General features: G+C 41.7%; 2 protein-coding genes across 2 annotated transcripts in view; one reads left to right on the top strand and one right to left on the bottom strand.

Annotated features, from left to right (window-relative positions):
• The window catches only part of LOC106085175 (uncharacterized), a 39,562-nt gene that overhangs the window by 18,456 nt on the left and 7,562 nt on the right, over positions 1–13,544 (top strand). The gene's annotated exons all lie outside the window — the stretch shown is intronic.
• LOC106085195 (nucleoporin Nup188) lies at positions 26–13,379 on the bottom strand. Its single transcript, XM_013249303.2, has 9 exons — positions 13,273–13,379; positions 11,640–11,859; positions 10,731–11,576; positions 10,425–10,596; positions 10,248–10,357; positions 7,177–10,188; positions 6,958–7,112; positions 5,001–5,214; positions 26–1,242 (listed from the first exon to the last, which is right to left on the bottom strand). The coding sequence occupies exons 1-9, from the start codon at positions 13,296–13,298 to the stop codon at positions 271–273; spliced, it is 5,727 nt and encodes a 1,908-aa protein (XP_013104757.2). The 5' UTR covers positions 13,299–13,379; the 3' UTR covers positions 26–270.

The raw sequence follows: 13,544 nt of genomic DNA, 5'->3' as shown, positions 1-13,544 counted from the left end.
ATCTCATTTTTAATTTTTCTCTTTGCCATGGTGAATCTTTTTGGAATGTCGAAGCACTGAGGCAAGCATTTAAGTCATTGACGTTCTAAACCATATGACCACCAATGCAAACATACGACAATTATTTGTTCTTCTGTTTTTTTTCATGGAAAAATTGTTATCAAAAAATAATTTTTTATTAACTTTTATAATTAACACAAAAATTTTGGCCAAGAGCTCTCATGAGGCCCATTGGGAGAATAGCTTTTTCTGGTAACTCAAAGCAAAACATTAATCATTTTGACAAATAACAAAAAATAAATTGGACATAAAATGTAAATAGTCTTCTTCGACAAATTGTATATAGGAGAGGGCACTGTATTTGGGTTCCTCCGGCGGGAAATATATTCCCTCTTCTTCATCTTGAACCTCTAGTATGATGGCAGCATCATCAGTCATATGGACACGCTTATTGTAGTCATCCTCGAGCATTTCGCCATGGCCTGGTCTGCGCATCGGTGGTCTTGGCAATGTCGGTGTGGAAGCTGCTGCTGGCGGTTGTGGTTGTTGTTGTTGTCGTTGTGTTTTGCTACTTGCCCCACCTATGGGACTGATTATGCGAGACATTTCGAACGAACCCGTGGGACCGGGTGTTTTCTGGTGCTGTTGTTGTTGCAAATGTAAACGCCTAACCACATTGACCCTTAAATCCGAAGAAGGTGGCCTACGTTGTACTTCGGGAATTTGTGTGCGTTGTGAGGATGCGGCAGCCCCACTAGTCGAAGGCATATTTGAATCTCTATCGTCACGATCATTATCGGTTTCTTGCATTAACACTTGACCATGCTTACGTCTATGCCAGATTTTATTGTGCTCCCGAAAATCAATCAACACCTTTTTACGCACAAACTCATGATAGGACAACAGCTCACTGCTTATTTCCCTTTTTATCAATTGTTTCTCTCGTGTGGGTAAACAGGGATTTTTCAGAGCCAATAAACTTTGGGAGGCAGCCAATGTGAGTATATGCTCCAAGGCCACCAAACACAATTCCCCATCTAGATTTGATAACAACTCATTGGGTGGGCAGTTGATTGATGACACTGACGCCACCGAAAGGGATTTTGAAAATGGTCTTTGTGAGGTATGGTGTGACTGTGGGGATTTTGTGATATTTGAACTGGGGCTGGAACATGCAGCTCCAGTGCCACGACTTGCTTCTGGTAGTACATTAAGAGGTACCTCATGGAAACCGTAATTTTGCTAGATATAAAAAAGAAAAAATATGTCTGTCAATATATAAACAATTTAAATAAAAGGTATATATGTTCCATTCGCGCATTGAAAAGGGTAGCGTAGTTCGATATCCTCTATCGAGAACAATAAAAAAAACGAAAATCCAAAGATATCGCTTACATCATTTTTGCGTGAAGGGGTCGATGTGTTGAGGATTATAGGTCCGTCCGCTTACTTTTCCAGTAAAAAATTGCCGGTCAAAATTTGCAGGAGAGTAAGCACAACCTTTACTTTCTTTGGCTATTTATTTGAACTCAATAGCTGGTGTTCATTCTCTCATGCTCACCCCCACTCTCTTCAGCTGGCAAATAATGTACGCGAACGACTTCCAGTTACAATTTGTGTAAATTTGCACAAATTTTTGAGTACACGAACACACTTTATGTACCTACATACGTCAAATATGAATGAATGGCTCTCTTATCGGGATGTATTTTCATATGCATTGTACTTTTTACACCCACTACCGAAGGATGGGGGTATATTCATATTTTGTCATTCCGTTTGCAACACATCTAACCTATAAAGTATACCTATGAAGCAACACACCGAACCTAGCAAGTATATGTATTCTTGATCAGCGTAAAAATCTAAGACGATCTAGCCATGTCCGTCCGTCTGTCTGTTGAAATCACTCTACAGTCTTTAAAAATAGATATATTGAGCTGAAACTTTGCACAGATTCTTTTTTTGTTCATAAGTGCGGTTAAGTGCGAAGATGAGCTATATCGGACTATATCTTAATATAGTCCCCATATAGACTTTTTCGCCGATTTAGGGTCTTAGGTCCCTAAAAGCCACATTTATTGTCCGATTTTGCTGAAATTTAAGACAGTGGGTTGTGTCGGGCCCTTCGACATCCTTCTTCAATTTGGCCCAGATCGGTCTAGATTTGGATATAGCTGCCATATAGACCGATCTTTCGAATTAAGGTTTTGGCCCCAAAAAAGGAGCATTTATTGTCCGATGTCGCCAAAATTTGGGACAGTGAGTTAAGTTAGACCCTTCGACAACTTTCTGCAATTTGGCTCAGATCGGTCCAGACTTGGATATAGCAGCCATATAGAACGATCTCTCAATTTAAGGTTTGGACCCATAAAAGGGGCATTTATTGTCCGATTTCGCCGAAATTTGGGACAATAACTTATGTTAGGTCCTTCGACATCCGTGTCGTATATGGTTCAGATCGGCCTATATTTGGATATGGCTGCAAAAAAGACCAATATTTTGTTCTACAAAATTGAACAATGACTTGTACTTGTATTATACCTCTCAATATCCGTGTCGGTCCGAATCGGACCATATTTCGATAAAGCTGCTATGGGGGCATAAATTATCCTTTTTTCACCGAATTATGACGAAAGGTGGTTTACATATATACACGAGATGGTGGGTATCCAAAGTTCGGCCCGGCCGAACTTAACGCCTTTTTACTTGTTTATAGACATGTGGACATGTGTATGCATGTACGCTCGATGAAATAAGAGCAATGCAATTTTGGAATAAATATTAGGTCTGTTTGCGTACTTTTCCGCATTTGCTGGAGAGTAATCAGAGACTTTGCACTCTTTTGTTATTTATTTGAAGTAGACAGCTGATTTTCGTAAAACAGCTGTTCGATACTGCAAATTTCTGATGGGAAAGAAACCTCCAGTAAAATTTTGCAAGTCTCAAAATTTTATTCGCTCTCACGCACTCTAGCGCTCCCCGAACATTTTGTGCAAATTTGCACAAATTTTTGAGAATTCACAAAGAGATGTCGCCCTGCGGCACGACTTTCGGAATCGGCTGTAAAAAGGGGCTCCATATCATTAAACTTAAACTTGACTCGGAAGACACTCATTGGTGAGAAGTGTGCACCCGGTTCGTGGGCAAATTTAAAATTTTTGGATAGTGTGACGTCGTCGACGCTTGCGACCAACCGCGACAGCACCTTCTCAGTATGCCTAAACGCTCTCGTCCTTGATTTTGAAGACTTTAGAGAGATTAATTTAGCGACTCGACCATTTAGTGCACTTCATGATGTAGGGCTATATCGAGGGGAATTAGGGTGTGGGCGATTCGCTCTGGCTGCCTTCTTGGACATAGCGGCTTTTAATATTACTGGAGTCCATACATTCACACTGGTGGAAATGAAGGCCCCCTCTATTTTCTTAAATTGGGTTGACACGATGCTAAAAGTTCGAATTATCAACGCATTACTGGCAAAGGGGTTGATAAAGAAAATTGGGACCAGAGGAATTCCGCAAGGAGGAGACGATGCACTGGATGGTTACGGTGGTTGTACGGCCAATTCTCACCCACCGTTGTCTAGTGTGGCACAAATCTCTGGACAACTGTGTCCTTCGCAGGATGATCGAGAAGGTACAGGGTATCGCGGCGGCGCTAATCTCTGGAATAAGGAGAAGTGACCCAAAAGGGGCGCTGAATGCCCATCTCGATCTTATGCCTTTAAACCGAAATGTTGGGTGTGTGGCAACAAAGATCGTCATGAGGCTGATGGAGTCTGGAACTTGGAATCAGGGAATCTTGGAGGCTTCTGGATGAGTGCAGTGACTTTTAGCCGGTGATCTTTACTATCCTGACGGCACTGAAGACGATGTTGAAGCAGGAGCGGCGGCCCGATCGGACTGTCACGATATACGTGGACAGTCAGGCGGCGCTGATGGCTCTGGCGCCGGACCGCGTAGGGTTGAAATCGGTAAGAAGATACCAAGGGCTTCTTCAAACCATGGGAAAGACTGTCAGGCTCTGCTGGATTCCAGGTCACGAAGGTGTGGCTGGGGACAAAACGGCTGAGGAGCTGGTCAGTAACGGATCGAAGACAGCGCGAATAAGGCGTGGGCTGGTGCTATAGGATGTCAAAGGCCCTGTGACCGAGTAATCATGATTGAGAAAGCATGACTTAGGCTTGCTAATAATGTTGCATGCGGCTTTCTTTTTTTTGATCCCTGCACGCAAACATAACGGAGGCCACCGTAGCACAGCGGTTAGCATGTCCGTCTATGACGCATGTCCGTCTATGACGTTCAAATCCTGGCGAGAAAATCAGAAATAAAATTTTCAGTGGCGGTTATCCCCTCCTAACGCTGGCAACCGTAACGCAGAGTCTAGCATGTCCGCCTATGACACCGAAAGCCTGCGTTCGAACCCTGGCGAGAACATCATGAAATTTTCAGCGGTAGTTATCCCCTCCTAATGCTGGCGATACTTGGAAGGTACTGTACCATTTGGTATGGCAGCCAGCCAGCCACTTCTTGCACTGCGGTACGCCGTTCAGACTCGGCAATAAAAAGGAAGCCCTTATCATTGAACTTAAACTTGAATCGGACAGCACTCATTGATATGTGAGAAGTTTGCCCCTGTTCCAAATTTGCATTTACAATGCTGGCGACATTGTGGTGTATGCCATGTAAAAACTTTTCCCTAAAGGATTATCGCACTGTGGCACGTCGTTCGGACACGCCTATAGCCTTATCATTGAACTTAAAAATGAAATAAAGCACCCCTTGCCGATGAGTGATTCAATCGGATCAATCTATACAACCGGCTGCCATGGGATTGGACAGCACTCACTGATATGTGAGAAACATGGCATTCAGTTAGATGCATTGAATTGACCCGCTGGAGTTTTCACCTACAACCTGCTCTATTGACGTAATGATTGTCTGTTTTGCTGTTTAATCTTTTCTTTGTTACGCTTTTAATCCATTACCATTACTTACCAAGTTTAAGACCTTCGTATAGACACCCACGATGCTGAGAACGGTGCCAAATGTTAGATGTACCGCATTTTCACTTAATTTAGGAGCTCCAAAACATATCTCAAATATGGGTTCCCATTTGAACACTGAAAATTCAGGTTCACAAATCAAATCCACCAAATTGGGACTAAAGGCTTGCAGGCATTTCACACATAATATAATAATTTCGGTTAGACTGAAATGAAAAAAAAGAAATTAACGCTATTGGTAGAATTAAAACTAGCCTTAGGAATGGGATACATTCTTGGTTGTTGTTGTTGTAGCAGTGGCGGCAGCCCTTGCCGATGAATGATTCCATCGGGTCAATCCGGTACTTACAACCGGCTGCCATGGGATTGTGCATTCTTTGTCTTACATGCGATTTTTTAAATAATCATCTTAACTGAGATATAAGAGACAATACCCGGCCCGGGATAACTATGAACACCCCACAGGATAACTATGGGCACCACACAGGCTGGAACTTTGAGCTCCGATCTGTTGTTGTTGTTGTAGCAGTTTGTTGTGTTCTATCTTTCGTCTGCTTGATTCTGTTGAGTGTCAAGACCCAGGAACTCTGCGACTAAGATGGCGTGCGTCCACAGGGATTTGGGTCTGAGTCGAGTCGGTCTGGCTGGGCAGTTAAACAGGTCACGTGAATCGTGCGGTCACTGGTTACAATCGGGACATACATCTTGCACGTCGGCATCAATCCTTGCTCTGTAGGCGTTGAGGCGACTGCATCTGCCGGAACGCAATTGAGACAGAATTACTCTGGTTTGCCGGGAGAGGTCAATTTCTTCAGGTGCAATGGGAGGCGGTCGTTCTCCAAGGACTACATTCACCCGGCAGCCATTTATCGCATCTGCTACCGTGTCTGCATGAATTTTTTCTTGTTATCACGAGAAGCGTAGCTGCGAGCTACCGAGTTCGTCGACAGGTTGCTGATAATGGAATGTTCAAAACAAAGTATCTGCAATTGCAGCCGCGGACAATCATCGGTATCGAGCGGAGAGTTTCTGTGAGAGGCTGGGCGGCACCGGCTCTTGAATATTACTGAGTGCCTTGTTGCTCGATATGTCAAGACGGGTTATTGACGCATTTAAATAGCCCGCGGCAATCGGTCCTTTGGACTGGAATGAGTTTGCTCGCCCACAAGAGCTTGACGGGGGAAAATATGGCCACAACAACAGATTACTGATATCACATCATCAGGTCTGTTCACGTATATTTCCAGTAAAAATTTGCAGGAGAGTAAGAACAGCCTTTACGCTCTTTTGGTATTTAATTGAACAGATGATTTTCAACATCTGTTAAATACCGCAAATTTCTGTTTAGAAATTCCAGTAAAAATTTGCAAGCTCTCAGTTACCATAATCTTAAAATTTTGCTCGCTCTCACGCATTCTCCCGCTCTCTTCTGCCGGCAAATAAAGTACACGAACGACTTCCAGTAAAGATTTGTGGAACACACTTGTTGACAGACCATTCCTTGGATGGCGAGACCAGTCTTAAATGCCATTCATAAAAGCCATCCGTTTGGACGGCCTAAAGTTTCCGGCCCGGGATAACAATGTGCACCACACAGGTTGAAATTTTATGCTCCGAGCTGTATGGTGTTGATCGTTATCACGGCAGGTTTAGCTGAGAAGCAGCAACTGCAGTTGCGGACAGTGAGGGGTATCGAGCGGGATTCTCAGTGTGAAAATCCGGTCGGCACCATCTCTTGCTTGAATACTGAGTGAATATGATACTCGACATAACAAGGCGAGTTATTCGCTTCTTAAAATAACCAATGGACACCAACACTACACTTTACCGCAGCTGACCCATGTGAGCTTGACGAGGAACGCTAACCCCACATGCAAATATGTGGTTACTATAACAACAACTACAACGGCTTAAAATGTTTTAACATTTTTGGATTGTGTTACACTTACTCATTGAAAGCTGTAATGGCCTCATCCACCAAGCCAGCACTCTCAGAATCCCTTATAATCTCCAATTGTGAGCGACGTCCGGCTATAAGAATTTTCAAATTCTTGGGTTGATGGAACATTGCTATGGCATGGCTCAAGAGTATTTGTACGGAACGCTATTAGGCAAAGCAAAGATGAACAAAACTGTCCTTACAACCCAAAGAGAAAATCAAAACTTACCATCAAGTTGAACAAAGACTGTGAATGCTCCAAACGCCATTGTTTCTCAAACATCACCAGACTTGACAGTAGGGTAGCACAACTTTTGATAAGACGCATAGCCGAAGGCTCCAGCGACTGTTTACTCAACAACAATGAATCGACCAGATATTCCTCATGTATGCCCACAAACTGCAAAGTTTCCTTGAGAAAATGATAGGTGTGCTTTTGAAAAAGTATGTTGACCAATTCAATGCCTCTAGCATAAATAGGCCACCATTTTTGTACAGTCCAGTCGGTATCCTTGGGTTGCAGTGAGTAGTTTACCTCCAACAGCTCTTTGGGGGGCAATAATTTTAACCACAAATAATCTCCCACATCACAGTGTAAAAACTCTGCCGAACAGTTGCCTTTGGCAAAGACAATCAAAACATCCAGTAACTCCACAGACAACTGTTGTTTGCTATGCAATTGCATAATGGCTCCCGTACAACTTAAGAGCCTCTGAAATACTTTGTTCGTTATAAAGGGCAAATCCCAATTGCCAAAGCCATCATTGTGAAAAATGGCTGCTACAGTCTTAAGTAGATTCAAACACAGTATCAGAGAATTCGAAGAAACATTTTTCACCTCCTCATTGGCCTTTTTACACTGGGCCTCCACACGTACACAATTCTCCAGATTGTTTAATTCCGAGCATATGATGCTGACCACCGAGTGCAGAAACATCATGGAGAGCGAAGAATCTTCGGTCAATTCCTCGGACAACAAATCGGCACATTTGATGGCCAATGATAGGCAGGCCTCTTTCGCCCGTACATGCAAATCCGTATAGCAGGAAGCCACTTTGGCCAACAGGCTATTCAACTGCTTCAACGTATGCCTATGCTGCTCGGTGGAGTCGGTGTAGGCATGTTTGAAACTCAAAATAATAAACAAATACAGTTCGGATAAAATGATCAAAGGTCGCAGATCTTCCACAAAGTCAGCACGCTCCACCAAGATGTTTAAACATTTTTGGGCCAACACTTTGAACTGTTTGCGCGGTATTTCGGTGAAGCTGGGCTGTTTCTTCAACAATATCAAAATGAAACTTTTAAAAGCTTGCAATCTGCACAGCCACTCGGGCATTTCTTCGGGATTGAATTCGTGAGGCTTATCGACTGCTGTTTTGGGTAAATCAAAGACAAAATCAATCCACTTTTCAAAATATTTCTCTTCGAAAAGTTTGGCCACCACCTTTTTTAGGCCACTATTGGGCTTATGGTGGTTGGCGAATATTTCCAAACCCATTATGTTCAATAGCTGTGTATAGGCTTTGACATTCTTTTTGTATTCCCCAAACAAGGGCTGGCACAGTTTGTCCCAAAAATCGGATTTTTGTACCAGAGCATCGACCAGCAGCTGCATGTTTTGCTTCCATAACATGTGATATAAATTCATGACTTTGCTGGGCAGCATTTGCTCCACTATTTGGGGATCCTTGCTAACGGCATCCAAGTAGTCTTCCATAAAGGTGACAATGCTATCGGATATTTGGGTGTCATTTTCTTTGCCAAAAATTCGCTTTTCCTTGTTGTAGTTCACCTTGAAGAAGGCTTCCGTTACGCCTGGTTGTTTTTCAATGCATGATTCCACCAATTCTAATATGGCAATTTTTATGGAATCACTTTCCAGCTCATCGGGCAACTTTTGTAAAAATGTCATGCGTATCTGATCGGGTTCCATGTCCAGACAAGCCAACAAAGACATATTGAATTCCAAGGAAATTCTTTTGAGTAGACGGCAAGAGAGTATGGGCAACCATCTGTCAAATATATTGCTCATATAACGAGTCACCACTGGTATAATGCGCAGAGTATCCCTCTGCTTGGGTTGTGTGTAAATCATAGCCTCCAGTGAGGATAATTCTGAAGACTCAAAGATGGTACTTTTCAGCTTCAGAACTTGCATGAGAATACGCATCGAAAGCCTTACCAATAAAACAAGGCCATGGGTTTGTTGCAACATCCAATTCGATTCCATTTCCATGCAATGCTGCAAATAGGCATTGCCCAAAGCCACAAAACGCAACAGAATCATGCCATTCTCCATGTTAAGCATTGAATAGACGCAAATGTCACGCAACAATATCTGCGCTTTGGGCACCTTGGTATCCTTTTCCTGGGTGGTGAACTCATCCAAAATGTCACATATGAAGCCCATTATCTCGGCGTATATGGTATACTTCTCCAGTTGAGACTTGAAACGCCACACATGCAAATGGGGAAAGACATCGCGCAATAAAAATATCAAACCCGGTATCTCCACTTGAAAATATTTGCGTCTTTGCAATTTGGTATAGGTTCTAAGAAACCCCAGATACGCTTGCAGGAACTCAAAGCTTTCTCTCTTCTTTTCGACATCCACCAAATAGAAACCCACCAGCAAAGAATCAAAACAAGCACCATGGGCATATTTCTTATAGTCACCCAACGAGTCATTGCTAATGACAGGCAAAATGGATAAATTAATAACTCTGATGAAAATTTCGGCATCGGCCAAGGGCAGCAAAGCGGTGCATACATTCAAACAATTGGCCATGAGTTGAACAGGGGGTTTTTGAACAGCTTTAAATTTGTTCAACAAATCAATGCACATTTCTGTTGGATGAACCATTTCCACGCTAATGCCCTGCAATGACTTGGTTTTCTTCAGGGCAGCATTCAAATATTTGAGGCCCTCATTGACTCTACGAACACGTTCACTATTCTCGTAGTCGCCATGGTAGTGCATGGTTTCTGTCAACAAAGAATTGATTTCATGATGCAACACATCAAAATAATTAACCTGCACTCGAAAGTGTACACAACAGCCTTCTCTGCGCTCCAGAACGGTGGCCAAAGTGCCTTCGGGAATGTAGAAATCTATGCGTGGAAATGGTTTGACCACATGACTTAAAACATACTCATCGCCACCCAAGGATTTCAATTGGAATTTGTTTTCATCATGCAGATCGGTGAGTATGGGTAGGGCTTCCAGGTTTTGTTTGACCTGAAAAACAAAATTGAGTACTATTTCTCATGCAAGTTGAAAGTAAGATATTTTCTTACATAACTTCCCATTCCTGCTTTGGTTAAGGCTGCCGCAATCATGGATAAATGGGCAAAGTCTAAAGGAAACATTTCCAGTAGACTGTCGTATAAGGAACGCACACCACCCTCTGTAGGAGAACAAAATGTTTAGCAATATAATGATTGGATTTTTGTGTTTTTTTTTTTTTTTCTTACCTTCATGGCTGCAAAATTCCTTAGCTAATGTAGGCCAACTAAGCAACTCACACAAAAGTTCATATATATGCGGATGTTGGCCACAAGAACCATCACCATCGAAATAGTCACACAGATATGTCAACAATGTGTATATGGTCTTTCGCACTATTCTTGATACCATGGAATCATCCTGTATTAAAAATCAAAAAGTTATTTTATGGAGAAAAACACTCGTCACAGTAGTAAGCCCCGACTTACAAGGCTTACGTATTGTTAGTTAGAAACCTCGCAATTCAATTTCTTTTAAAATATAGTCCAACTTACTTTAAACATTTGATTTGATATCAAATCATGCATGAATTTAAAACAGTTCAAATCCACTGCTCTTTTGCCCATTTTTCGACAACGCAAAAGCTGCTCTTCATTTTCTGCTGCATCTGTATACTGGATTTGTAGTAGCATCCATGTCAGCAACATGGGACCATTCTCCGGATGATGACACATGCTTGTAACGTCCTTATCTAAGGCTTTAGAAATTTCCTTTGCCAATTCTTTGGATGATTGATCCATTTTCAAATCCAAACATTTAAGAAAAATTGCCAATTCCACATAGGCCAAACGCATAAGTAACTCAGAGTGTAAACCATTGGCTGAACTCAAATAGGTCTGCTGCCTGCCAAAGGAATGCTGTTTAAAGCAATTGAACAGGGATTTTATTTCGCCAATACTAAAATGCTTGTGATCGCACAAAAGTAAAATTATATGCGATACTTCGATTATTTCACGAGCATTGCGTTCTGACCAATTAATTAATTTTGCTTGATAGTTGAAAAACTCTCGGTTGGTTAATTTCTGTGGAGGCACTTCATTGACCAAATGCTCCAATTGTTTGATATAGGACTCTCTTAATTTGTCCATGCCTATTTTATTCACGATTTCCTTGTATTCATTGTGATATGGATGATTGGGAACTCTATAGAATATTAGCAAATTCTTGACTATTTTCAAAACAATCATGCGTTCTAGGGTATAGTAGCCCCAAATATCATCCAATAATTGGGTCATATTGTTTTCCGTTGAGATGAGATTGGTTAGTGAACTGGCAGAGCCACGATATTCATTGGCCAAATAAAAACATAGAATTTCCCAGCACTGTACAGATTCCAGATCCTGGGAGGCGAAAAGAAAAATTGATTAATGGGGCGTCATAAATTGCAATTAACTCGTACTCACCAGCAATTCTTGCAGTCTGAGAGTAAATGGCAAAAGCTTCTCCTGTTTCTTTTCAGCCAGCAATTTTTCCAAATTGGTTTTTGAATCATTGAACGTTTTAAACTGCAGCAGACCATCACGCAATTCTTGACGAACATTTGTAAGCTCTTCTAGCACTGTATTCTCAGGTGTCTCATAGTGTATGCCAGAAACCAATTGCCACAAACGTTTCCAGTCGGTTCTGCAAAATAACATGCAAAGAAATTTTGGTGTTTGTAAGCAACGAACATAATAAACACAATCTTTGGTAATTCAAGCCAAACCGGAATATGTTATGTGCGGAATATATACGAGATTCCTCAATTTCCTAATCCACAGCTAAACGTAGTCCCTAAACAACAGCGTCAAATTTTTGGCATTTGACGATAAACTAAAACAGAGAGACTTTTCACATAATAATGAATGCTATTTATGATCAATGAGGGACCTCTTGCATTAGTGTAGGTTAAAACAACGCTAAATTGAGGCGTTCATCGTCAGAGGCCTAAATATTAGCCTCTGAAGCTGTTTGGGGGCAAACTTTATGCAAGAAACCTACATAGGAACATGGACAACAATCTGCTGGTACGAGACAGCTGATGGATTAAAGGTTAAAGAATTCAAGAAAAATGATTCTAGGATTCACTTATCTTAAGACCAGCTGTTATGCAAAGTACAAACAGAACAATTTATTGCATTGAGAATAACTACATCTAATTCATCACGGCCCGGAACAACTATGAGCATTTCATAGAATAAATCTTTGAGATACGATTTGTGTGATGTTTAACGTTATCATGGAAACCTCAGAAGAAGGTGCGTACACGGTTTACGGAGTAGCTGAAATTACAGTCGCAGACAATCAGCGGTCTCAAGTGGAGAGTCTCAAAGAGAAGCCAGCCGACATTGGCTCTTATTTAGATACTGAGTGCCTCTGCCTCGGTGCAGAGTTTACGGAGTAGCTGAAATTACAGTCGCAGACAATCAGCGGTCTCAAGTGGAGAGTCTCAAAGAGAAGCCAGCCGACATTGGCTCTTATTTAGATACTGAGTGCCTCTGATACTCGATATGAGAAGAAGAAAAATTATCGCATTTAAATATCGCAAGGCTATCACGTTTTTGCAGCGATCGGTCCCATGGGGCGAAACGACCTTGTTCGTCTAGGAGGATTGCTAACTCCACATGCAGATATGTGGACACTCAATCAGATCGAAAACTCATACCAACAAATTGAACGTCCATTTATTGGAAAAATTTTATGCTGTTGATGTAGTGTGATCCAGGAACGAAATGTGGTGGAGATCTTTGGAAGTGAAGTGAACCGGATTGTTGCGGTGCATAAAATCGTTCGCTTTGAGAATGATAAAAAATGTTGCTGCTGTTGTAGCAAAATGTTGTACACTGAGGCAGGCCTTGCGGATGAAGGACTCCTTCGGGTGCATAGCAAAACTTTGGCAGGAATAATTGAATGATTTAAGTCATTCCTGGTATTTATTTTTGTTTTTTTCAACATGTTTTTCGGCAAAGCCTCGTTCCGTCAGATTTTTACTTTTCAAATTTTATATCCTTCGCAAACTAAAGACGATTAGATTCTCCGATGTAGATTTACACTTACATTACATTTTTTGCTGAATTTGCCATAATTTAATTGCTTAAAAACCAGGATTTTCCAAGCTCCAAAAAAGCCGCCACTACCACTAACCAATGCTGCTCTTTTTGGCATAAACAAAATCAGCTGTGAATCGCCGCCTCTCGCTAATTAGAGAAACGTAACGTAACGTAGGCATCGAGTTAAGCAAGAAGAAGAAGACAAGCATAATAGGAAGTGTTCACCAATGAAGGGTATATCACTTGCCCAGCTAATGGAATTTTCTAATATCAGAGCTG

Source organism: Stomoxys calcitrans, chromosome 5 (assembly GCF_963082655.1).
Source record: "Stomoxys calcitrans chromosome 5, idStoCalc2.1, whole genome shotgun sequence".
Classification (NCBI taxonomy): domain Eukaryota; kingdom Metazoa; phylum Arthropoda; class Insecta; order Diptera; family Muscidae; genus Stomoxys; species Stomoxys calcitrans.
The sequence above is the reverse complement of the archived record's forward strand: the minus strand, read 5'-3'. Positions and strand labels throughout refer to the sequence as shown.

Bases quoted from the DNA above. Each gene is read 5' to 3' on its own strand.
- LOC106085195 (XM_013249303.2), bottom strand. From the start codon at position 13,298: ATGGCAAATTCAGCAAAAAATGTAAT. The intron at 11,860-13,272 runs GTAAGTGTAAAT...GTTATTTTGCAG, and splicing joins AATTCAGCAAAAAATGTAAT to AACCGACTGGAAACGTTTGT. The intron at 1,243-5,000 runs GTAAGTAATGGT...TTTTATATCTAG, and splicing joins ATACGAAGGTCTTAAACTTG to CAAAATTACGGTTTCCATGA.